This window comes from Spermophilus citellus (assembly GCF_964194105.1).
Source record: "Spermophilus citellus genome assembly, chromosome: 8".
Lineage (NCBI taxonomy): Eukaryota > Metazoa > Chordata > Mammalia > Rodentia > Sciuridae > Spermophilus > Spermophilus citellus.
In genome coordinates, this window is record NC_138189.1 from 138,350,950 (window position 1) to 138,378,652 (window position 27,703).

General features: G+C 35.0%; 1 protein-coding gene across 4 annotated transcripts; it reads right to left on the reverse strand.

Annotated features, from left to right (window-relative positions):
• Nucleotides 1–6: 6 nt before the first annotated feature.
• Nucleotides 7–27,558, reverse strand: ELMOD2 (ELMO domain containing 2). Of its 4 annotated transcripts, none has more exons than XM_081303203.1 (10): nt 27,433–27,558; nt 26,097–26,244; nt 24,187–24,215; nt 16,693–16,790; nt 15,150–15,279; nt 12,680–12,813; nt 9,300–9,368; nt 7,812–7,945; nt 3,469–3,610; nt 7–1,708 (listed from the first exon to the last, which is right to left on the reverse strand). In XM_081303203.1, the coding sequence occupies exons 2-10, from the start codon at nt 26,236–26,238 to the stop codon at nt 1,630–1,632; spliced, it is 957 nt and encodes a 318-aa protein (XP_081159329.1). In that variant the 5' UTR covers nt 26,239–26,244; nt 27,433–27,558; the 3' UTR covers nt 7–1,629. The 4 variants fall into 4 exon arrangements, with proteins under 4 accessions (XP_081159329.1, XP_081159331.1, XP_081159330.1 ...); XM_081303205.1 differs by lacking the exon at nt 27,433–27,558 and adding an exon at nt 27,045–27,425; XM_081303204.1 differs by lacking the exon at nt 27,433–27,558 and adding an exon at nt 26,920–27,050.
• Between the last annotated feature and the right edge of the window lie 145 nt (nt 27,559–27,703).

The window sequence follows — 27,703 nt, forward strand, 5'->3', positions numbered from 1 at the left end:
CTTACAACAATTTCAACAGGTTTTTATTTGATCACTTAACATCACAAACAAAATGACATCACGTTTCACACTATTGCTTTTGCTTAAGAAGTCAACCGCTTTATCCAAGTAGACAAAAAATTAATTTAAGTTGCCAACTGGCAATTCTTCCTGCAGGGAACACTACTGCTTAAATATTTTTTTTAAATACTTCAACAAAAACACAGAATTGCTCTCTAATAGTACTGTAGTCACTAGGTCTTACCTGCACTACACTTTTAATGCTTCTCATCAAAAGGTGAAGACAGAAAAAACACAAATTCAAGTCATGGTTTCTCTCAGAGTACTAACAATTCCATTAATCTTCATCTACAAATTGCTTGTGTGAACAGGTTCTTAAGTATGAAAGTGGAAGTTTAGGCTCCCCAGACTTGTTCAGAGAGGCAGGGTGAACACATCCTGAGAAAATCAGCTGCTGGTCCCCAGTCACCATTTTAAGGAAGATGATAAACGTTATGGCCCTGCAAGCCACAAAGCTGCGTGACCTTTTCTATCCCAGAATAAGCATCCCTTTGCATGCTCATATGCTATATATCCTTTGAGCAGCTCTTTGATCAAATTCTATTTAACTGAATGTTCTCAAAGGGGAGAAATAGTGCGTGCACAATTGTATGAATGCTAGAATAATAAGAATGTACATACATACAAGTGTAAACACATACAAAAAATTAAAGATGCTCTTAGAAAAAAACCAAAACGGACATTTGTAAGAAAAAAAATGTGTTTTCTAAACTATAAATGGTTTAACTGTGATGGCCAGTTTAAGATACTGATTTTAATCTCTAGCTATATTGCCAGAGGTTGGTGTAGGTTCACTGATAACCTCCTGATTTCTCCCTGTTTTAGATTGTCTTTCAGAATGTATTTAAACTGCAAATGATTAAATTGTATTTTTTTACACTACTCCTGTCACTGATGTAATCTCCTCAACCTGGCATATACAAAAATTCATTTCCATGTTGATTTTACTTTTTGATGCTAAAACTAACATAATTTTCCTGCTACTTCAATGCCATAATATCCTATTCACTACTTTGGCATTTTACTAATCGTAGAAAAGGTGAAATTCTAAATATGGATTTTACAATACATAACATTCTAACATACATTTCAAAGTAAGGGGAAGGAGGAAGGAAGAACATTATATTGTCCTTTTCTTATATGTCACTATGACGTGAAGGTCAGAAGGCTCATGCTACACTACACCTGGGAAGAGCTTGCCTTCCAAACTATCAAATCTGAGAATCTGCTGGTGGTCATTAGATCAACTGACAACACAGTGTCTGAAATAGTTATGGTTATTTTAAGCAAAAACAGGACAACATCTATAATGTACAGAGATGAATCTGAAGAACATGTTATGAGAAAACTTTATAATGACATTTTCTTAACCCCATTCATTTTTTCCCCCTCTAAAAGGGGAAAAACTTACTTAACAGTATTCCCATCCATACTTCAAGCATTCTTTTAATAAGCATCCTGACAAAGGTTTAAATCAGATCAAGATCTCAGTTGTTGCAAGATTAAAACATAAACAAATATTTTCAGCACAAAAATTAAAGACTAACTGAATTACTTTCCATAGAATAGTTAATACGGTAACAGAGTGAACTTCATGGTTAACACCTGATCTTTGTTTGGAATTCTGCTACACATCAGAAGACTCCAGCTGAAAGAAAGAGCATGAAAACACTTTTGAAAAACAGCTGAAGATATTCCCAAAAGGTGAGAAGTCCCCTATAAGAAATCAATTATGAACTTCCTATAATACTGAAGAGTTAAATTGTCACTACTATGACAAAATGGACCAAGTTTTTAAAAGTTTTATTTAAAAAATCATTTTAATGCATGTACTTGAATGCATGTGGTATAAAACACTGCATGTGTTCCTTTCCAATTGGATATTTCTTACCACTCTTGACAAGTTTGAAGAGAGGTCTGTCAACAGACACGAGCAAACACTTGAAAAATACCAAGTCTTGCTATATCACATACAAGTCAGTACTTAAACAGTATATATACGTGTGTGTGTATGTGTGTCTGTGTTTGAAAGATGTGCAAAATATCATGCTTTAAATTGTCTTTAACAAGTTGAATTCCACAGGGTTTAAGGAGGACTTAGTTATCACATGAACTTTCCTATCTTTAAGCTCCTTTAGTTTTGCTGAGTACAAACATGTAAATCACATCAAGAAGAAATTCCCATTAGGATCTCATCACATGTAATCCTTGACAGCACCTGCTGCCCTCCTGAGATTTTTTAGGAGAATAAAGCTATATAAAATGCACAGTCAAGCTATTTTAGTGTCCCACAGACAGTTAACAGAAGGTCCATACTTGCTATCTCGAAACACCACGGAGTCAAAGCAAGAGTTCAAAGTAAGAGAAGAGTTAATGGTTCAGTCAAAAAACCAATGATACTTCAAAAGATTATTAAAAAGCTTTAAATTTTCTTCTTAAATTTCCAAGACTGCTTTATTTTAGTAGAAACTGCTGAATAAAATTAAAATTTTCCTGGGCTGGAGTAGCTCAGTGGTAAAATACTTGTCTAGCATACGTGAGGTACTGGGCTTGATCCTCAGTATAGAAAGAAGGGGGATTAAAAAAAAAAAAAAGGAAAAAAGACTTTTAGCAAATGCATTGCTTTTCATAAGCACACGCAGGTAGAAGCCCTCACACCAAACCACTAAGTAAATAAGGTTCTTTTCTACAATGGATAAAAAGCAAAGCAAATACTGAAAATGAGAAAATGTCAGGAAGCCTTAACACTGTGATTTTTAAAAGCAGTATTTAAAAACAACAAAGCTAGTCACACCGTCATTCTCTCATTATCTGTTATGTTCAGTAACCAAAGAAAATAAAAAAGGAGGTCATGATTCTTGATCCTGTCTGATATCTCTGCTCTTGTTACCACTAATACAGTGACATCAGGACAAGTAATTGAGATGCAAAGAAAGTCCTAAGGAAAACTCTTGCTGTTAATTAGCCTAGAAATAAAAAGAAGACAAAACAAATTAAAAACAGTTATTCTAGGCCAAAACACTTAAAGTGTTTTGAAAAGGATACCAATTTGATAGCTATGACACGTAAGAATGAAAACTGACTTGTACACATTTTCATCAACCAATTTAATATAAATACCTGATTTATACTTTTCCACAACGGGCTAAGTCCCAAGTTCCAAACTGTAGCTGACATGGCTCTACAGAGGGGATCTTTGGAAGCATAAGGTACCTTTGGAGAACAGTGTATAAACAATTGTAAACATACACTGATTGTCCACTAGCTTTGTTATATAGAACTTCTGAAGTATTTTCGTAGGAAATTATATATAAGAGTGTAATTGATCAGATACTTTCTATTACAACATATAAATTCTGTTGTGTGTGCAAAACGTGGTAGAAATAGAAGATACTATGGGTGATTTACATTTTTAAAGTAAGTGCTACATTGCAATCCATTAAGAGTCCTTTAATCTTTTCATGAAACTTCTCTCTGTACAGGTTGAAATACATAATGCTTTCTGGTTCTTCTTGAAACCAAAACTTGTCAAATTCATAGACAAGATAACCTGCAGTTAAAGAAAAACAAAACATAAAGCCCTTAACAGTAAAACCACATTAAAAACATCTTATATCTAGGAAGCATATAATCACCCTTAAATTCCACAGTCAGATACAATCATCAAAAATAGCTGTAAAACTAAAAGAAACCTGTGAAACTTTGTAAGAAATAGTATCTATGTTCAAAGTATACAACAATTCAATAGAATATTTAGTGCACATTTACTGTTTGTCTCAAAAATTACAAAATCTCTCAAATTTGAGAGATACAGCACTTTAAAAAGATACCTTGGAAAAAGGAAAAAAAAATATTCTCAGAGACACCTGAAGCACAAAAATGAGAATAATGAGAAAATGTTGGACTAGGATAAAGAAAAACTGTTCCCACCTGATTTCTAAATCTAAGAGTTATTTTTTCTATGAACTATTAGCACTTTCTCTTTTTGAAAAGAATACATGAAGTACAAATAGGTTTAATATTTTTGTTATTTCAATACCTTCATTACAATAACCCAAATGAAGCCTCAAAATGTTAAAAAGTATTTTGTGAAACTAAACATATGAGTTTAAATGTAAATTTAAAACCACTCCTAAATCTTATTTTACATTCAACCAAATATACTTATTAAATAGTTTTAAATTACTTATATAGTGCTCACCATATGCTCATTTTCTCTTTTAACAACCCTATGCTGTAAGCCCAGTGTTATTTCATCCATTTTACCAAAAAGGAAACAGAGGAGCACAGAGGCCAAATGATGTGCCCCAAATGCACAGTTTGTAAGTGGTCTTGGATTTCTGTTTTCATTAGAGCCTCACTGTGCCTTCCAAAGGGACTTTCAAGAAGGGATAAAAGTGACTTATTTCAGCTAAGTCAGGAAAATAAGTCAATGACTTTATATAAAGTGTGCCTAAACTATTACTATTGCCTAGTAAGAGAAAAACAAATAGAAATTCCATTTTAAAGAGAAGCAAAGATTAATATTAGGAGCCAGAATGTTTCAATTACATTTACTTCATAAGAAGGTTACCTTAAGAGTGATTTCAGGTTGGGGCTGGGGATATGGCTCCTTAATAGAGTGCTTACTTAAGCATGCCTAAGGTACTGGGTTTGATACCCAAGAATACCAAAAATAAAAATAAACAAACATCAAAATAAAAAGATTTCAGGTTAATTTCTTGATGTAAGATAAAACAGATTTTTGTCAACCAGAATATATGAGAAAAATCAAAGAATGAAACTTCCAGAAAAATATCCTCTGCTTCTGGTATCAAAAGAGGGACTGAGAATGGTAAACTTGTAATTGTTTTTCAATGCTATTTCCTATCTTTATTTCATTCAAAACTTATTCTGTACATACATTAAGCAATAGTATATGGGTAGAAATTACCTGTAATACATGAATTGAATCTATGCTCATCTCCACTCCTAATACATTGGTAGAGATGTGCAATATAAAAATCTAGAGATAAAGTTCTAGATAACAGGAAAAATCAGCTATTCATCAAAGCTTATGATATACTTTTAAAAAAATATTTCTGGTTATTGGGTTGTGGCTATTTCCCCCTCCTTATGGAAAGTTGCTTTTGCATTACTGTCAGCAATGTGATCCATTCAAATGATTACACAGGCCTGGAACAAACTGGTGAAGTACTAGAAATTTTTGCTTTACAGAGAAGTTGCTGGTCTATAATGTAACTGAGTGTCTGAGAAAGCCTGCCCTGAAAGCTGAGACTGCAATAGTAGTCTGATTTATGAAAACATCAGGAAACATAGGAAAAAATGATATCAAGATTCCAGGAAGTGGGCAGGACATCTTGGTCAAGCCTCTTAAGCCCTATAGAAAGTAATGGAAAAGAGCTATCTTCATGAAGCATATATATTGTTCTTTAGACACTCAGAGGGTGGACTCAATAGAAGTTACTCATAAGAAAGTATAAACCTAAAAATTCCTGCATGGTTGTACTTAGGGGTGAAAAATAAGGAAAACACAAGAAGGGGGATTAATGGTAAAACAACATGAGGGATCTTACTAAGGTAACAAAAAATGTTCTAAAACTGCATTCTGATGATGACTGGCTAACTTGTGAAGCTCACTAAAATTCATTGAAATATACACTTAAAAAGGGAGAACTTTATGTTTATAAGTTATCCCCCAATAAACTTGTTACTGAGTTATAACTTTTTAATCATAGAAAAGGGATATGTCATTTTTTTTGGAACCACCAATCCAGAAGTCCTGCTCAAACAACAGCACTCAAATCCTGCAATGGGGACAACTGGACAGCAGCATCTGAAAGATGGAGGGCCTGAGCCCTTTTGCTAGACCTGTGGTCAGCAGCTTGCCAGGGTGAGAGTGGATACCTGCTCACAGGTCAGAAGGTGACAATGGAGATAAGAAGCTAAGGTACCACTTGTTATTCCCATCCTTTCATACAAAGAATAAAAAAGGAAACAAAAAATGGCCAAGAGAATAAAGAGAAAGAGGGAGATAAATGTGGGCACCAGGAAATAAAATATATGAAAGAATTAATTTCTCTTGGCGAGGATGTGGGGAAAAGGGTACACTCATACATTCTGGTGGGACTGCAAATTGGTACAGCCAATATGGAAAGCACTATGGAGATTCCTTGGAAAACTGGGAGTGGAACCACCATTTGACCCAGCTATCCCTTCTCCTTGGTCTACACCCAAAGGACTTAAACAGAGGATACTACAGGGACACAGCCACATCAATGTTCATAGCAGCACAATTCACAATAGCTAAACTGTGGAGCCAACCTAGATGCCCTTCAGGATATGAATGGATTAAAAAAATGTGGCATATATACACAATGGAATATTACTCATCAATAAAAGAGAATAAAATCATGGCATTTGCAGGAAAATGGATGGAGTTGGAGAAGATAATGCTAAGTGAAGTTAGCCAATCCCAAAAAACCAAATGCCAAATGTTCTCTCTGATATAAAGTGGCTGATTCATAATGGGGTAGGGAGGGGGAATAAGGGAGGTATAAATGAACTCTAGATAGGGCAGAGGGGTTGGAAGGGAAGGGAGGGAGCATGGTGTTAGAAATGATGATGGAATGAGATGGACATCATTATCCAAAGTACATGTGTGAAGACATGAATTGGTGTGAATATACTTTGTATACAACCAGAGATATGAAAAATTGTGCTCTATATGTGTAGTATGAATTGTAATGCATTCTGCTGTCATATGTAAATAAAAAAAGAAAAAAAAAAAGAAAGTTAATCTTTCTATAGTTTTTTCTTCTGGAGAGGATTCATGATGCTGGAACTGATTTGTGCTAACTGGGCCCATTTTCCCAATAACAAAATGATGTGTCTTCAGAAGACAAGATTTAAAACTATTCCTTTAGTTAGAATAGGTCACTCCTGGGAAGAAAAGCCTTAATTAACACCCAAACTGTCCACTGATACAAGTACGATGTCATGTATTATAAAGGAGATAGGAAGAGTAGACAAATGCAGGAGAAACTCAGGATGTAGACAAAACTGAAGCAGGTAAGTAGGCAGCAGAGATCGAGAAGGAGCCATGAATGATACTTTCCACACAGAACTGAGGAAGCCAACTGGGCCACTTAGTATTTAAGTAGCTTCCCGTATTCTCCCAACACGCAAATGATACTCCAAAGCCACAAAAATACCAAGGAAAGTAGAGTGCAAAGCTAAGCTAGATATGAATTCTTTGCTTCTCAGCAGTAGATTTAGAAGAGGGATTTGCTCAATTAAACTATGAATGTTCAAATATTATCAAAGTAAAAGTTACTGTAATAAAGGAACTGCTCTAGTATTAACACCAGGCAACCTGACCTTGAAATAAAGGGGTGAAAAGTTCCTTTAAATTTATTTTCCTATAAGAGTATTTAAAAAAAAAATCTGCAAATGATCTATCATTGACTCCTTAGGGAGTATTTGAGAGGGAAAATTCATTTTGGGGTTAACTGGAAAATGAAAAGCTACAGAAAAACTACACAAATTCTAAATTTGCACACTTGAAAAAAATCACAATTTTTTTTTAAATAAACAAATATAGAAACGAAGTACCAAATACTCTTATGGACCATCCCATTACTTTCCTGGCTTCAAAGATCAAAAATAACAATATAAACTTTATACTTGATAGAGGTATCAGATTAAAATACACACTAATGGTTTAAAAATTCTCTTATTCTAATACTCACAATAAAACTGGTGAAAATGTTCCATTGTTGGTACACCAGGAACACAGTTGTAGAGATGAGACTTCAAAGCTTCATTCTTCAGCAAGCTATAAGCCATCTCTGTGAGATTGATTCCAACTATTGCATAAGAATACCTATGTCAGAAACATGACCAGTTATACCAGCTAGCCAAATAGCTCATAAAACAAATTTTAAATTATGTAAGCAATCAGTAAAATTAGAATTGCTTCATTTCTAATACACTACTGATTTTATAACAATCTCTATAAAATAATAAAAATAAAAGTGAAGGGGTCCAAAAATTTTTTCTAACGTCTATTCATTTTCTGAGTATAATATAAGAAATAAAAATAAAGTTCTGTTTCATGACATCTAAAACAAAGAGAATTACATTCAACAAATCTCACTGGTTTCTAAACTACACTTAATAATTTGATATTTTCTTCTTCATTATAAGAATATTTACTTATTTTTATGATCTAACATTATTTTTTCCAAAGATTAGTTTCATCAGAATATAAAAAAACTAATTAATTACATGACCTCAATTTGCATTTCACTTAATAATTTTCAAAGCTATTTCTCATTTTCCTATTTTGAAGCTATTCCTATTTTCAACTCCATTTTGAGAAAAAAAATTTTTTTTTTATCTCAGGGGATAGATCTCAGGGCTTCACACATGCTAGGAAAGTACTCTGCCACTGAGTTATATCCTCTTTATTTTGAGATATGATCTCACTAAGTTGCCCAGACTAGCCTTGAATTGAGATCCTCTTTCCTCAGACTCCCAAGTGGCTGGGATCAGGCATGTGATGCCATGCCTGGATTTGAAAAAATTTTCTAAAGACCCCTATTCTCCATTGTATAGATTAAATTATATCTTATGATAAAAATATATTGAAACATACACAAAATTGGTTTATGGTTATATTTTTTATTTAAGAATAATGTAACATGAAATATCTTTCATAAAGTTTTTTGTTTTGTTTTTTTTTTCTTCTTGATACCAGGGATTGATCTCAGGGCACTCAACCACTTAGCCATAGCCCAAACTCTTTTTTATTTCTATTTTTTTTAAATTTTGAAACAGGGACTTGCTAAGTTGCTTAGGGCCCTACTAAGTTGCTGAGGCTAGTTTTGAACTTGCAATTCTTCTGCCTCAGCCTTCTAAGCTGCTGGGATTACAGGTGTACATCACCATGCCCACCTTTTATAAAGTTCTGAATAAAACAATTGCTTTTTTTATTAGTTCATTATAGCTATACACAATATTGGGGTTCATTCTGACATGATTATACAAGCATGAAATATAATTTGCTCCAATTCAGTCTGTAGAACTTCCCCTTTCCCTACCTGCCTTCCTCTCCTGTTTTCTACTCTACTTAACTTTCTTCTTAAAATAATCTCATTTTAAAAAATACCTTCAAATTCACTTAATCATGTAATCATCTTAGCAAGAGACTAGTTTCTCAGTGTCATCCAGCTTACCCTAATTTTGGATGATTTGAGCGGGAAAGAATCTGATGAGCTTCACTGGTATAATTTTCACTGAAATACCTAAAAAAAAATAAGGAAAATAACGAAGGAAGTATATGTTATTCAAATTCAATATATCCAGAAGCCACTGTTATTGTCAATATGATGGTCCTAGTGTTGACCTGTCATCCTGATATCCAGTTCATATCACTTCAGTGATTCAGATGTTTCCGAACAAACATTCAATCCCAATCAGTCCTATCTATTCTAGGACATGGACCTTTGGCAAAATTGCAAAGGTTTTAATAGATCATCTAAAAAGAGACTTCCTACCTACTTAAAAAAGACAAAAGAAGAGAAAAAAAACCCTGTAGAGTTATTTTTCTTTAATTTGCTCATTCTATTTCTATAAAAAAGTTAATCTGTATCTGTTAAGACACTCTTTTCTTTTCACCTAATCTTACTGTTTCTATTACAACTTAAGTCTGTATTTTTTTAAATTATTATCTACACATGACATTACAATGACCTTGGCAACTGATACATCTGTATTATTTGGATATAATTTGTCATTTTTCTAATTGTACAGACTGCAGAATCACACAAGTCTATATTGTTTAGTGGCATTTTCAATGCCATCAGAAAAGAAAAAGTAAATAATTTTCCTTTTGTACCCAACATCCTTCTTGATCAATGGTATAAACTACAATACTGTATGGCTGTAAACAGAACTGTCAGTAGGTACATGAGAAATACAGAACACATATATCTGTAGGTTCATCCGTCCTTTTGGCCTATTATAGGCAAAGGTTGTTGCCTATATTAAGGCAACAACCTTTGTCTCACTTCATAGTGCAGTGGTGTGTGTACACACACACACACACACACAGATTAGGTGTTGATATGAAGACCAAATTATACATAAAACCTGACTTCCACGGTTTATTTAAAATTTAGAGGATACAATCACTGAAATTTTCATAAAAAGCATAGAAATTTCTAATTTAATCTTCCCCCTCTATTTTTCTTCTTGGAATAATACTATACATACACTTCCATTTTGTTTCCCTGGCTTGAATTTTCAACTCATTAATCCAGGCATGGTTGATCTAGAGGTCCTTAAGGAAGGATCATTTATAAATGAAGAGGGGGGTCCATGAACTACCATAAATTTTGAACGAATTTTTCTGTGGATACTTTTTTTGGGGAAAGAGCACCCAAGGCTTTCAAGTCTTTCATGGGATCCAGAAACCCCAAACAGTAAAAAGTCCTCCCTGGTACACAGTTCCCCTAAGTGCTCTAAGGTTCTACTTTATCCCCAAGTTAGCTCCAAAATGCCCTTTGTGGTCTGTTTATACTTCACATTGTGCACAATACTCCTCATATATTTAAGCATTCATCAGCACTGTAGAAGTGATACTACTTTTAAAATACTCAGTCTGTAATAGAGTAACTTAATCTCCTTGCTGGATTTATTTAGCTATCCATGATCTTAAAGTAGCTAACGGTGAAGCCAGGCACAGTGGTACTTATCTGTGATCTCAGTGACTTGGGAGGCTGAGCAGGAGGATTGCAAGTTCAAAGCCAGCCTCAGCAACTTTTTGAGGTCCTAAGCAACTTAGTGAGATCCTGTCTCAAAATAAAAAATAAAAAGGGCTGGGGATGTGGCTCAGAGGTTGAGCACCCCTGGGTCCAATCTGCTGTACCAAAAAAAAAAAAAAAAGTATCTAATGGTAAAAATAAACATGTATACAATAAGGTAAACTATTATTTACAAATGATCTGCATTTTGAATTCCTTACTTCATTTCCCCCCTTCTACTTACCTCCTTTTCCTTCTTCCCTAAACATATTTTTAGCCTTTACTTGCAGATTCTTCTTCTTTGCTGTTTCTACCTTCTAATTAATTTAGATTTCTTCTGTCTCCCTTGAATGCATTGTGTGGCCTCCTTTCTTTTTCTACAGCTGACTTGTCATTCAATGATCTAAAGTCTTGTTATTTATCAAACCACTATCCATCTTTCACAGCAAAACAATATTTTAAGAGATTACATGCCAAAGGCCAAGAAATTTAAAAGATAATATATTACATAAGGACATTTTAATATCTTGCTTGTTCCTTAGCTGTATATTTGGATATTGCAATATCATAGCTCCATATGCAGGAAAACAGCAAAATTATGGAGGAGTCAGAGCTGATTTTATATTTTCATTCATTTCTAGTATATTGTTGGCAATCAAATAATTACAAATATATGCGAGTCCTGGTCATTTTTCAAAAATTTGACAGTAGTTCTAAATAGTGTGGAAATATTATGAATCATTTAAAAGTTTAACAGAATCCCTACCCACAGTCTAGAGTCAAATCCTATTAAATTATTTATACTTTAAGCTAAACTAAAATCTTTTCTGATGAACGCTAACCATTTTTTTTACATTATCATGTTTTATTATTGGTAATTGAAAAAATTGCAGGAATTGACATCCTACCATAAGTTTTTTTTTTTTTTTTTAATACCAGGGATTGAATCTAGAGGCAATTTACCACTGAGTAATATCCCTGGCCCTTTTATATTTTTAATTTTGATACAGGCTGAGTTGCTTAGGATATAAATTGCCAATGTTGGCCTCAAACATGCAATCATCCTACTTTTGCCTCATGAGTGTTAGGATTACAAGCATGTGCCACTGAGCCCAGCTAAGTCTGCTATTTTCCCAGTATCAATACTGACTAAATTGTTTTTCTCAATATTAATCTAATATATCTCAATTTCAGGTTTAGTAATTCTTTTCATAGTAAGAATTATTCAGACCTTAATGTTTAACTTCCCATTCTAGACATTTTATAGTTGGTAAGTCATCTGCATATCCTTATAGGAGGAAATTAATCTTCTATTTTTTCTAGTATAGTTTTGGCTCTCAATTGAGATCTAAGTTGAATATTTTGGAATTTCACACATGAACCAAATTATAAGTATTAAATAAGAGTGAGTCCATGTAGACTCTGAAAAGTTGGGGATTTGGATCAGCTATCATAGGTGGAGAAGAACACACATAAAGAGACTATCTCCTTATCTGGTTATACTTCTCTTAATGGAATCAGAGTTCAGAGAGACAAGAGGATAAAAAGAATGAGAAAAGAAAGTACCTAATCCTCCAAGAGGCATTGAAAAGGGGGTCAGAAAGAGGAAAGCACTGGTAAGTAAAGAAATCTCTCACACACACACAGTGTATTTCCAGTGCCTTCAGACTGATGCCAGCACATTAGTACCACAGCTATTAAAATTCAGAGACAGTATGAAACACCTAGATCAATTCTTATTAGAAATGAACTAGACTGGAGATTATAAGTAATTTCATTTAGAGAAAAAAAGAAAGTTCAATTTCACTTACACAAGATTGATTAATCCGAGTATACCCATGCCTCTGAAGTCTGTCTTAGGATCATCACCCTGGAAACCAATGTCAGCCCACTGCTTGGAGATTCTGGCTGTCAACTTCTTTGTGGGCATTAGAAGATTCCAAAGCTGCACAAATATGCTTCCATATTACAAATAATAGTGATGTTCTTAATTTACCAGAACATTTTCCTTCTCACACCTTATATAACTAGTCACTGAATACTTTCAATTAAACAATCTTTACAGACAAATCACAAGTTCAACAAAGACTATATTCAGAAAACTTTTCAATCATCTTTAAAAAGAAGAAATTTATTCCAGTTAAAAAAAAGATTGGTATGGATTGTGAAAAGGTAGCAAATAATACACAGCAAAAAAAAAAAAAAAATACACAGCAAACTCAAACATCAAGATGAGCTGCATTTATCTGTTAATTAGTGCACATATATCAGAATTGGTAAACTGCTTGCTTAAGAACACACAATTAGGCCATTGACCATAAATACTTAACTAGGCTTTATCATAACAGTGGGTGATTAATCCTTAATTCAAAAAAAAAAGGAAATAGGTCTAAGGGAGGCGATTATGAAGAAATGATTCTGACAATATTCCAACCTTTAGGATAATTATCTTATAAATATCTTCAGTTTTGAAAGGAAAAAATGACTTCATTTAAAGTAAATATAACCATTAAAATGGAGAATTTTGAAAACAGCTATCAAATATTAGATACCAATCAACTAATCAATGCAATGTAATTTAGTTATTTTCAAATATCAATACAGTCATCAAACAGACTAACAGAAGTTGATAAAAAACATTTGTGAAAACTTTTATTTTTCCCCATTCCATTACTATTCAGGCATTGTTGAGTAAAGGATTCCTAATGTTACCTAAAATAAAATGTGAAGACTTGGGACATTCCTTTAGAAACTATAGGGCCAGGATTCTGGCTATGAAGCTAAATTCGATCATTAGATTGGGTTTTATCTTGTCCCCACTTTTATTGCCAAATCATGTGGTTTGCTCATATTAGCAATTCCCCAGGAATTGGTTATGCCATGTGTGGTCAGAGCTGCAGTGTAAAACCACTAACTAGTACTCAGAGATTTAATACGTATAAAGATCACATTTCTGGACTCCACCCCTGGAGATTCTGATTTCATAAGGTGGGAGGGGTAAATATTAAATACTGGTTAAGTCTAATGAAGGTGGTCCTTGGACTAGGCAGAGCGACACAGATCCCACAGCTCTATACCCAGTAAGACAGCTGAATATGTGCCATCGTAAGTAACCACCACCATCTGGTTCTCTGCCTCTAGAACCAAATTTCTTAAGAAATCACCAAGGTAAAAAGTCCCTGGACTAGAATCCTACGACTTGTATCTTAACCTTAAGGGAAGGTATTATGTAGAAAGGGTCTGAAATTAAAGAAAAAATGATGACGACAAGGACAGAAAGCAGCTAATCCTCAGTGAATGCATGAACTATTTCAAACAATTCAAATACAAAACTCGATCTATACAATGGCCCTTTGTTAGTTTCATTTTACACAATCAAGTTTTATTTATCTTTTCCCACTTAGATGAAGTATATATTTTATACTTTTCCTGGGGAAAAAAGGATTTTGTTGTTTTTAAACTCAAGTCTCTTATTTAGATACTGCCAATGTTTATTTCCACAGTACTTTTAGTTATAAAAATTTCCACTGTGCTTTTCTTTCATTTTAACCAGTTTAAAATATAATTAGAACAGGTACAGACGACGTGCAGGAGACTCAGGTCTCTTCCAGGCCCGACCACCTAGTACCTACAGGGAATCACTTCATCTCCTCTGGGCCTTAGAATTCTCATCCCTACAACAACAGGGCACAGGAGACATCTGTGGAGCTTACTCTAGATCTGACATTCTTTAATTTTGGCACCTCATTGGTCTTATGTATTTACATTCAGAAATAATAAAAAATAAATAATTTTCTTCTTACTTTCTTAATGTTTCAATCTATTGTGGCATTATTCGGCAATTAATATTCAACATCCCATAAATTCCAAAAGGTTTGACATAATAATCTGTAATGAGTCATCCATATTCATAATTTCAGAACAGCTAAAAATGCTAACCTTACATGAATAATTTATATAAAAAGAGAAAAATCTGAGGCTTAGAGATCTATATTTTTGGTTGGAAAGATTTCCCTTTATGAATTTGTAATTTATTTTGAAATTAAAGGCATTAGAATAAAATTCATTTGAAAATCTTTTAATGATGCTTATCAAAAAATTATAAAAATTGTTGACTAAAAACTTTCCATAATAAGAAATCTAACAAAGTAAAGTTTTCCAAGAGGCAGAGAAACTGTATGGCTAAATGAGTCTCTAGAATCTGCTAACAGATGTACTCAGCTCATACTGATGAAGTTTTCCAGTGTTAAACAATTCCAAATATAGCAAACAAAAATTTACCTTCAGGAGTAGCTTCTCATGCTGCAGATTATCAGAATCATATGGCTTTTTCCTCACACTTTCTACATCCAAATATAGCTGTTTATAACCAGTTATCTGTAGTAAGCACGTCCTCATGCAGATTTTAAAACTGAAAATGGTAACATTATTATGATTTTAAACTCACGCCTTTTTAGCACAATAAAACACTGCATTACCCAGGTTTTGGTGCCTAAATTAATCAGGAAGCATCTGGCCTTCAGTTTAATAGAAGAAACACCAACAGCATCCTTCAACACTGAACACTGTGCAAAGTATTACACAGGACATGATAAATCAGGGCCTAGGAAAGGGGGCAAGATGCAGTAGGAATGGCAAACTTTGCAATTACAAGCATTTGTCCTCTTCTTCTCAGGACTCATTTGGGCAACCCCACACATTCCCAAATCTTTACAAGCAGATATCAACATACCTAAATTTTCCAAGTACATATGTAACAAAGAGTTCCATGACAGGTTATCTCAGTTTTCCCAAAAATAACAGCTTATCTTCCCTGAAACATGCTAAGTCTCTAATCTATAATGGCATAACTAAACATTAGTTCCCGAAGTTAGAACACTTCTGATCCACTTTTCTCCATCTACAATTCATACATCAAAAGGTCCCCAAATGATACTGGCCAAATTATATTGTGTGCATGTATAAAAATGTAAGAACAAATCCCATTAGTATGCACAACTATAATGCGCCAATAATAAAAAGGTGGAGAGGGGCTGGGGCTATGGCGCAGCGGTAATCCTCAGCACCACATAAAAATAAATGAATAAAATAAAGGTATTTTTTTTAAAAGGGTGGGGAGGGAGAAAGAAATTAAAACACATAATAATAAAAAAAGGTCTCAAGCCCTTCTGTCCCTCAAAGCAATCCTCATGTCACTAATTCCCCTGCTTTATTTATGACTTGATCCTTGATCTTTTTTTTTTTTTTTTGCCTAATGATTTGCTTTCCCGTTTTGCCTTTATTCCCTACCATTCTCTCACACACCCTAATCGACCCTCTTCCTTCCTTAAATACATATGTAATATGCAGCTTGTTTGCTTCAAAACCAGAGGATAACATCTAAATCCCTGAGTACAGTAAGCAAAACTCTGCAATGTGTCAAGCCAGCACTCAGTCACCTCTGATGGAAGAACGCAGCAGGAATTGCAGTGCAGATGATTCAAGTAGGACACAGCAATGCCCCCAACACTGGAGGAGGAGCCACCGGAGGACATTGCTGGAAGAGGGCACGGAACTGAATTCTGAAGGACAGTAAGTTATTCAACCTTAGGAAAGTAATGCTAAGCTACCTTAAGAGGCAGACAGACTGGGAACCAAGAGGTACAGGTCTTAGTCCTGTGTCTATCTCTTACCTCTCCGGACCTTCACTGTTCATCTAGTGAAGCCAGTGTCAAATCCGATTATCTCCACAAAACCTTCAGCTCTAAGTTTGCAATGTGTGTGATCTCAACACCTCACAGAAGGTAAATGGGTAACAAAAGAGAATAATGTGGACACAGCACACCTGGTATCCTTCTCAGGGTTAATGTTCTTTTCCTTCATTATATCTTCTACACATCTGTCCACTTCACTCTGAATAACTCGTGTTGCTTTCTGTAAAATCTATTTATATGAAAGAAAGGTGAATGAGAAAAGTTCCTGAAAGCCAAAAAAGAAGTATATTTTAAGGCATTTAACTGATTTTATGAAACGGATATGAAAATGCAAAAGCAAACCAATTTGTTTTAAATTTTCCCCAAGGATTATCATATGCACATTTTGTCTGGGTTTCTAATCAAAGAAAACCAGCAACAGGAATTGAGAGTTTTCTTCCCCCTACATGGCCATCCAGTTATTCTGGCACCATTTATTGAAAAGACTTTTTTTTCCTTATTAAACTTTATTAAAAGTTCTTATTAAAAGTTCTATGACCTCTTTGTGGGCACTGTCTTGGTCTTTCATCTGCTATATTCATCTATTTGCCCAGAAAAGTCCTGAAGTCAGGTCATGTGAGTACTGTAACTTCTATCAGAAAATGATTTGGTCTACTGTAGGTTCCTACCATTTCTGCAAACTTGCTAGGATTTTGATTGGAACTGAATTGAATCCATAGGTCAATTGGGGAATTCACATCTTAATAGTACTGTCTTCCAATTGATAAACATAGCTTATCTTTCCATTTTACTTTTTTTCAAAACTGTTCTCTGGGCTGGGGCTGTAGTTCAGTGGCAGAGTGTTTGCCTAGCATGTGTGAGGCACTGGGTTCGATCCTTACCATCACATAAAAATAAATAAAGACATTCTGTCCACCTACAATTACAAAAACAAAAAACAAAAAAACCAACCCTATTCTCCAACAGTTTGAGTGAAGAAGGCTTAAATTGATCCCAAATATTTTGTTTCTGGATGCTAATGCATGTGGTATTATTTTTTTAAATTTATTGTCCAAGTTTGTTACTAACATATAGAAGTACACTGTGTTCTGTGAGACAGTTGAATTTATTTATTAATATGCTTATAGTTTCTGCAGATTCCTTAGGATTTTCTAATTACAAACTCTGTCTTCTGTTAATAACATTTTACTTCTTTCTGATTATTATGTCTTAAATTTCTTTTTCTTGCTTATTACACTACCCAGAATCTTCAGCACAACGCTGAACAAAAATAAAGACAGTATACATGCTTGTCCTTCTTTTCAATTAAACGTGCAGAGCACAGGTTTTCCATCATGTTAGCTGCAGGTTTTTCATAGGTCACCTTCAACAGGTTGAGGAAATCTTTCTATTCCTAGTTAAGTGAGAGTTTATAATAATGAATGGGTATTAAAACAGTTTTTCTAGTATTTCTAGTATTTGCTGAAATTATATTTTTTGATTTACTTTGTTGCTATGGTAAATTATATTCATTGATTTTTGAAAACTCAGTCATAATGTATCATTCTTTTTATGCATTACTGGAATCAAATTACTAATGTTTTGCTGTATATGTATGAAGGATACTGCCCTGGAATTTCATTTATCTCTGTCAGTGTCTGGGTTATACAAGTCTCATAAAGTGTTTGTTTCTACTCTATATCCTTGGATTTCATATAATAGTGGCATTGGTTCTTCTTCCTTAAATGCTGATAAGAATTCACTAGTGAAGCCAAGATTGGAGATTTGTGCAAAAATTCTAACTCATATATTTCATCTCATTCCTGGGTATATGGTTACTTTGGTTTTCACTTCTTTTTATATTGGTTTGACAAACTTGTTTTCAAGACTTTGGTCATTTCTTCCAAGCTATGGCATTCACTGGCATAAAGCAATTCATGGTACCCCTTGACTTTTAATAACTAGAGGTGGGAGCGATGCCCCTTCTGTAACCTTAACATTGGTAATCTGTGTTTTCTCTTATCTGGTCAGTGTTACTAGAGGTTATTAATATTATTAACCTTCTTAAAGAACTAACTTGTGAGCTGTTGATAAATCTTTTGTTTGCTAGTTTCACTGATTTTTTTAAAATCTTATTTTAATAATATCCCTTCTTGTATTTACTTTGGGCTTCATTTTATTTTTTAACAGTTTCTCAAAATATAAATACAGATATGCCTTTAAAAACTGATTTGATGAACTACACAAATTTTGATTTTTTTCCCCCACATCCTTGCCAACATTTCTTATCCTTTGGCTTTCTTTCTTTCTTTTTTTTTTTTAACAGTCATTCTATCAAGTATGAGATGATATATCATGGTAGTATTTTAAATTTTTTATTATTTTTTCTTAGTTATACATGACAGTAGAATCTATTTTGATAAAATTATATAAGCATGGAATAGATCTTATACTAGTTACAACCCCATTCTTGTGGGTAGGCACAATAGTGGGATTCACTGAGGTCTAATTCATATATGTACATAGGAGAACTGTTAGATTTATTCTGTCTTTCCTACTCCTATCCACTCTCCCTTTCTTTGTTTCCCTTTGTCTAATCTACTGAGCTTCTCTTCTTCCTCTCTCCCACATAATGCATAAAAAGAGTAATACATATGACTGAATTTCTGGGATTGGCTTATTTCACTTAGCATGATAGTCTCCAGATCCATCCATATACTGGCAAATGATCTAAAGTCTTCTTTATGGCTTAGTAATATTCCATTGTGTAATTTCTTTATCCATTCATCTGTTGATGGGCATCTAAGTTGCCTCCATAGTTTAGCTATTGTGAATTGCGCTGTTATAAACATCAATGTGACTGCATCACTGTAGTATGCTGATTTTAAATCCTGTGGATATATGCTAAGGAGTGGGATAACTGAGTCAAATGGTGGTTCCATTCCTAGTTTTTGAGGAATCTCCATATTGCTTTCCAGAGGGGTTGCACCAATTTGTAGTCCAACCAACAATGTATGAGTGTTCCCTTTTCCTCATGTCCTTGCAAATATTCACTGTTACTTGTAGTAACAATGTATATTGTAATGTAGTCTTGATAGTTGCCATTTTGACTGGAGTAAAATAAAATCTTAGTGTAGTTTTAATTTGCATTTCTCTAACTGCTAAATATGTTGAACATTTTTTCATGTATTTGCTCATCATTATTTCTTTTGAGAAGGGTCTGATCAGTTCCTCTGCCCATTTATTAATTGGATTATCTGTTTTGTGTTCAAGTTTTTTTGAGTTCTTTGTATATCCTGGAAATTAATGGTCTGAGGTATAGGAAGCTGATTTTCTCCCATTCTACAGGTTCTCTCTTCATGCTCTTATTTCCTTTGCTATGAAGAAGCTTTTTAGTTTGATGCCATCCTACTTATTGATTTTTTATTTTATTTCTTGAGCTTTTGGAGTCTTGTCAAGGAATTCAGTTCCTGAGCCAACATACTAAAGTCAAATTGGGCCTACATTTTTTTCTAGGACGCGCAGGGTTTCTGGTCTAATTTCTAGGTCTGTGATCCACTTAGAGCTGACTTTTGTACAGGTGAGAGATAGGGGCTAACTTTCATTCTGTTACATGTGGATTTCCAGTTTTCACAGCACCAGTTGTTGAAGAGGCTATCTTTTCTCCAGTGTGTATTTTTGGCGCTTTAGTATGAAGTAACATTTAAGTTGGTTTGTCTGTTTTTTTATTCTGTTCCATTGGTGGTCTTGTCTATTTTGGTGCCAACACCATGCTGTTTTTGTTACTATAGTTCTGCAGTATAGCTTAAGGTCTGATATTGTGATGCCTCCTGCTTTGTTTTTCTCACTAAGGATTGCTTTAGCTATTTTGGGCTTCTTATTTTTCCAAATGAATTTCATGACAGCTTTTTCTATTTCTATGAAGAATATCATTGGAATTTTGATGGGAGTTTATTATTTAGTTCAATTTTCTTTTTATATTTTCCTATGAATTCTTCTTTGACCTATAGAGTACTTAAAAGTTTATTTTCCATATACTTAGGGATTTCATTTTTTTAGGAGTCCTTATTATGTCATTGATAAGAAGGCCCTAGTCTAAAAACAAGATGATGAGTCTCAATTTTTAACAAAGAATATCCAATGAGGTACAGTTCACAACCCAACAAAAACATACTTTGAGATCACCACTTCAAGAACCAGCCTTAATAAATAAAATCACTTTTATTCTCAGACATTATGGTAATGACAAACATTTAAGGACCTACGAGATTTTCATGAACATCAAACTACTAAAATTCTTGTAATATATATTGGTTTAATTCCATTATCATTAGTATTATCAATATTAGGTATTCCCTAAGATTGCTTTCGTATTAAAATCTCTAATCCTAAAAAAACCATGTGGATGTTAATACTTTTACAACACAAAAATAAGTAACCTATATAAGGTAGGACAACTGGTACGCAGTTAAAACCAGAATTTAAACCTAGCCTTTTTTTTACATAATAAATAAGTAGATTTGGTCAACAGAAATATCTCTTAATCAGAATTAGACTTTCTCTTTAAAGTAAATGACATATACAAATAAAAGAGACACACAGTACATGTGTAAATTGATAGGCTTTCTCTACGTATTAATATTAACAAGTTTGCCTTAGATTTAAAACTTCAATAGAACAAAGCACCTGTGATTTTGTTCAGTTTTTAAGTACTCATTTGTTGATCAATCTTTTAACAGTATTCCTGTGCACTATTATCAATTTATATTTTTTAATGATGAAGTCGTAAGAATACAAATTTAATTTTTACTTTCCAAATGAGTTTTTAAAGCTAGTAAATATCACCAGTACCTTAAGAGTCCCCAAATGCTCTAGTCCCAATTTACCTTTTCCTTGTCTGAACTCCTGTATATAATAACATTTGATATCAGTCTCTATTTCTCTCCTACGTATAATGAAATTCACACCAAACTTTACTTCTTTTGTATATATCAAAGCTCCCAGTGGAATACTGAACATATGGTAGTCACTCATTCTGAATTTAAGATTTGACCAGTGTAGCAGAGTTCTTAAAGTAATACCCTATGTACTATTCCCCTTAAGCTTTCATGATTTTACCATGCATCAATCCCATTAATAGATTCTGAGACAAATTGTTAAAATCTATTATAGTGATAACAGTTACACTGTCAGATACAATGCCATCTCAATTCTAGGACCTGGCTAGTGAAGGAGCAATGAAAGAAATGCTACAGACTCTATTTGGAGAAAAAGGAAACTTTCATTTACCTTCTACTCTTTGCCCTTTTATATTCCAAGCCTTTATTACATTCTAGACTCTGTTTCAGAACTACTGATATATCAGTAAACAAAAAAGCAACACTGTTTTGTTCTTTTGTGCAGGACAGAATGGAAAAAGGCAAAAATAAAAAAGGTGAAACAACTAAACAAAGACTCCAGGGAGAATTGAGGGGGCATAATTTTGAGCAGAGAGTGGTCAGAGGGCTCATGAAGAGGGTCAAGATGGAGCAAACACCTGAGGATGAGGAATTAAGTTAAGCTTTTAACTGCAGGAAGAAAGATGAGACATAAAGTTCCTGTGGCCGGGTAATTTTGATTCTGAGGGGCAAGGTGGAGTTCTGAGGGACACCCTGGGGCAGAGGGTATCAAGGTATTTGAAGGCACACACTCCTGCAGAACTGGGAGTGATGGCTGAGGACTGTGGGTGCAGCATAAAGAGCTTAGTTACAGTTTTATACTCTGCAATTTCAAAACTGAAAGAAAGCACATTTCACAGGACAATTTATTCCAGAGGGTTTAGCATCCAAATAGTTCCAAATTTTTGACATTTTGAAACACAACTTGCTTAAGGTCATTTGGAAAATGAACATACTGTTTCCTAGGGAAACAAAGAGAAGTTATGAGGCAAAATGATCCCTCCCAGAGCATAAATATGAAGACCCTCAAAGCAGGGCCCTGACCAGCAGCAACAGCAGCAGCACCTGGAAACATGCTGACTGGAATCAGAAGTGAATAAGAAATTCTGGAGGTGAAGCATAACCATCTGGACTTTAACAAGTCTCCAGAAGATTCTGACACATTCTCAAGTTTGAGAGCTACTCTTTTAATAGATTTGACATAAACCACTTGTCAAGTGCATCTATTACAATTTAAAATATCGTTCCTTTAGGTAGCTACGTCATAAGTTTCAATTAAAGGAACTACATGGTGGGTAAGGTATAAAAAGATCTTTTGAACCAGTAACTTGCTAGCTTTCTGGATTCCACAGTCTCATTAGAAAGAAAAAAAAAAAAAACACTAATCACAATTTATGATTCTGACAAAAGAGGACTCTGGCCTCCTCTCCCCTTACACAGACAAATCAAAACTAACAGACTACAACTCAACTAGTAAAGCCCCTACTTTATAGGTCACTCTCCAGAACATAACAGATCGCTTTCACACTCAACAACATCCATTTTTTTGTTTCTAGCACAAATCTATCTCATATATTTTCTACTCTATTCCTTTCATTGTTGTTTAGTGTGGATTGTGATCTATTAATGGGCTTTCAACAACCCAAAAAAGCAACACTGTTTTGTTTTGTTCTTTTGTGCAGGAGAGAATGGAAAAAGGAAAAAATAAAAAGGCGAAACAACTAAAGAAAGACTCCAGGGAGAGTTGAGGGGGCATAATTTTGAGCAGAGAGTCTACATGACTCAAACTCAATCTTTGGCCATAACAAAATTTACTTAAGGGAAGTAGCAGCATGTGAAAAGACTGAAATATTGGTCCCAAGTTTTCACTGCCCTGAAAGTCAATTATACACCTACCTGCCTACCACAATCTTATGGTGGGCATAGTGTAATTCTCCTCTCCTTCACTTGGGCTTAGCCACTTATTTTAAACAATGGATGCTAATGGAAATGACACATGAGGTTTAACATACATCTGTGTGGCTGACCACCGGTGATCTACTGTAAGAGCATTCTGTTGATACCCAACTGCATCTCCTACCTGGTCCCACAGTAAAACACATGAAATAGAGCTGAACTTGAAGAACTCGAAGAAGAGCTATTCCAGCTAACCCAGACACAAGAGATGACATACTGCTTTATGCTCCTGAGATTTTATAAGTTTCTTGTTCAGCAAATGCTGACTAATATATAGCATAAGCTGCTATATATCAGGGCTTATTGTGGATCAAAAGGTACACAGGTACACAGGTGCATGACACAAGATTTCTTGATGCAAAGTTGCTCGCCCTTTTCTCACATGTCCTCCTTTTGAGGACACAGTCTCAAAGAAGGTTCTACCCTAAGACCCTGTTTTCCCAAACACTATAAACTCTTAAGGCAAACTAAATGGGGGTAGAAGGGGGAAACGACTCAGAACTATTCAAATATCATCTTTGTTCATAACACACACACACACACACACACACACACACACACACAAACACACACACACATTCAAAAAGAAAATGTTTTGAAAATAGACTTATTTTATATTCTGGAAAAAATTTCTCAATGTTCTTTATCGCAAAGACATGGACACTAAAAATAATGAATTCTTAAACTGAGGCATTCTTTTAAATAAATGGTATTTTCTTGTTTTTTAGAATCATTGTCTTAAAATGATCTTACCTTATTCTTGGAGTATGTCAATGAATTTTCTGAAATTAAAAAAAAAGGAATTTATCACTTCAATGTTTTCTATAAATAGCTCCATAAACAGTAAAAATAGCAAAACACGAATTACTTTCAGTTTGAGAAGATATAATTTATACATGAATATAACATAGCAAACATTTTAAAATTTATTCTTACAGTTAAAGAAGCAGCTTTCATTCAAAAAAAACCTCAACCAAATACAACATACCAAGCCAAACAGGCAAGGCTGACCTAATTTTTCCAGGGTCTTGGTTCATGTTTAGACCCCAAAGTGACCACAAATAGCTCAGGTTCCAGAAACTCATGTGAAGACCACAGTGTGCTCTCTACTATATGTTCCTCTTTTGTCAGCCTTGAAGAATTAAGCATTAAGACCTGAGGTGCTAGCAACTGAACTGTACCTGAACAAAGGGACCAAGACTTTAGGTTATCTGGCTAACCATCTACTCACCCAAGAGCAAAATAGCTTCTTCATTCCTGGCTTCTGTGTCAAGAATGACAAGAACATTTTTACTGATCTATTAAAACATTTGCGTGGCACAGTTACTAACAGTCTTCTCAGCAATTTGAAAAATTCAAGAAAAATGCTTTTACCACAAAGTAAAGCTTTTTAACATATATTCTCTCACACTAGAAAACACCAACAAATGCTTCCTGTAGAGACTTCTTATCAAGAGGTACTTTGTTCTTCTGAGCAGTCAAAAGGGCAAGTCAAAAGAGCAGACAATAATTTAAGTCAACCAGTAAGTTGTAAGAGAACTAGGAAAGTAATTAAAACTTTAATCATCTAGCTGCCCTGAGGCAGCTTCTGTCATTCTTCCAATGCTGTCTTGCATGCCCATTCAGACTGCCAACACCCCACTCTCTCCACTTTACAGGGCTGATTTCACATTTGAAGCACACTTGATCAACACAAAAGGGGACCTGGTTAGTTTACGACTTTCCATTTAATACAGAGCTTATGATCTGCAGCAGTTCCCAGATCTTCCTTACCCTGGCTAAAAAAGTAACTTCTAACAACATTTTTCACTCTTTTGTTCTACTTTACAGCAATATGTTTAATTAGCTATTGAAAAACTAAGATATTTTACAAAGAGGGTAGCACTGTTCAACAGGAATATAATGCAAGCCAATATGTATTTTAAAATTTCCATAGCCACATTACTGTAAAAGAAACAAAACTTTGATACACTTTAATTTAATAGGTCCAAAATATTATATCACTTCAATAATCAACATAAGCAATTATTAATAAGACATTTTCCATTCTTTTTTTCATATAAAGCCTTTAAAATCTTTTTCAAATAAAGTCTTTGAAATCCAGTGTGTATTTTACAGTTATAGCACATTTTAATTCACACTAGTCACAACTCGGGTGCTCCATTACCAAAAGTGGCTACTGGCTATGGTACTGGTCAGTGTAGATTTTGAGTCTAATAACCTTTTCTAGGGACTACTGAATGACTAATTACTATCCTTTCATAAGTAACAGTAAGAAATTAAGATTGGTAACTGAGGCTAAGTATAAAAGTGGATGTAGACTGAAGCACTCTTCATATTATTTGTGTACTGTTTCAAATAGAATATAAAAAAAAATTCTCAGGAAATAGGTTGTAACTAGTATCTAAGGAACAAGTGGTAAATTTATGAAGCCAGAGAGGATCATTCTTTGCATTGATATGGAATACATAAATGTAAATATACATATAAACATTTTTTCATAAAGTAAGAAAATTGAAAGCTGAAACTATTCAGAATTTACAAAGTTTATGAAACTTAGTTTAATTAGCTTGATCAGAACAAACAAGAAGTACATCATCCCCATTCGAACTAAAATATATTGAATTAGTTTTATTAGTTTTTATCTTTTTGAATAACATTACCTATTCTGTGTGTCCTTTGGGCACCTGCATAGGTATCAAAAATTCGCTGCAATTCACACTTTCCAGTCATCTGTCGTAAGAGCCATTTCATCCAAAATCGAAAAAAGTGCCCATAGAAGAACTCCCACAAAGTAACAAACATTTTTTCCTGGAGAAGAAAATACATAAGACAAACTTAATGACCTTAAAGTTGAATTTTAAAACTACAAAAAAAAAAAATTGTTTACCCAACTCGCCAAATCTGAGATTATATTAAAATCTATTAACTCATTGTGTCCACTTGGTGATGGTGTTTAATTGGTGTTTAATATGAAAACCACAACAGGCGTAATCCACAGCCCAGATTAATTAAATGATGGCTAGCCAGAAGGTCAATTTATCACTTTAAAAATTGTAAAAATCAAAAGAACTCAAATCAGTCACTTAATGGCTTAAAAGAAGCTAATAGAAGGTCTCCATTTTTTTCCCCAAATATTTCATACTTTCCTATTTTATCCCTCTCTGAGAACTGGGACTAAGCAGTTTAAGAACAAGAGGACCCCAACTAAACAACCAGTATAATATATCTAACATCAGAATTGTTTCTATAAGGAATAAGCTCTTCTAAACCCTTGTGGATAATTTGTTACAACTGTCGCACAGTCAGTTGATGTCAGGCAAATAAAGACACTACAAATGGCTTACAAACTCAAGTACAAAAGTTGAAAGCAGAGTAGATCACACTCCAGCTAATTCATCATTTTCCATTCAATAGATGAAGTGCAGAAATACTAATAAGAGGTTAACCCCCCACACACACCCTGAAAACAAAAACACTACACACTTGATAAAACTGGATGTTCAAAGGAAACTCTTCAGCTCCTCAATGAAGAGGAGATCGCAAGTGAGGGGCAGATACTTAAAAAAGAAGATGCTCATCTCCTTCCCGCCCTAAACATTCCCACAGACCCTGCCTCTCTGAAATAGGGCCCGAGGGGTTGTCAGATTCGAAATCCTGGCAGAGCAGTGCGGAGACAGTGCACAGCACAGACGGGATGATCTGTATCTTTAAATTGAATTCATCCGGTCCGCGCTCCTCAGGACAAAAGAAGCCGAGGCAGCGCTGGACTCGCGCCCGCCGCAGCTCCCAGACCTCGGGGCGTCGCTGCGCCGAGCCCCCAGCGCCGCACCGCAGAGTCCGGCTCGCGCGCTGCTGCGAGTGGGAGGGGACGGCGCGCACAAAGCCGCGCGGCCCAGGCGCCCGCGCAACTCCCGCAGGAAGGCGCAGGGCTCGCGCTGCCCTCGGCGCAGCCGCACGGAAGCGGCGCCGGGGTGAGAGAAAAGAAACAGCAGCCACCTCACAGCAGCGGAAGAACTAAGGGAAGCTGGAGCTGCCTCGGTTTCCCCAACTGCAAACAGCCGGCAACGGAAACGACGCTGTTAGCCAAGCGCTCCCTGCAAACACCGCGACCCGGAAGTCGGGGAGGGAGGCCTCGGGACCGCCCTCCCCGGACTCTGCGGCCCCGCCCCTGCGGCCTCTTCCGATTGGCCCGCGCTCCACCTATTGCTTTCGCTGAGGGCGGGTCGAGACGGGAGGCCAGAGCGTGCGTGCCCAAGCTCTCGGGACG

Bases quoted from the DNA above. Each gene is read 5' to 3' on its own strand.
- ELMOD2 (XM_081303203.1), bottom strand. From the start codon at position 26,238: ATGTTTGTTACTTTGTGGGAGTTCTTCTATGGGCACTTTTTTCGATTT. The intron at 16,791-24,186 runs GTAAGATCATTT...TCATATAAATAG, and splicing joins TGACATACTCCAAGAATAAG to ATTTTACAGAAAGCAACACG. The intron at 1,709-3,468 runs GTAAATCACCCA...TCTTTCTTTCAG, and splicing joins GTAGCACTTACTTTAAAAAT to CTGGAGTCTTCTGATGTGTA.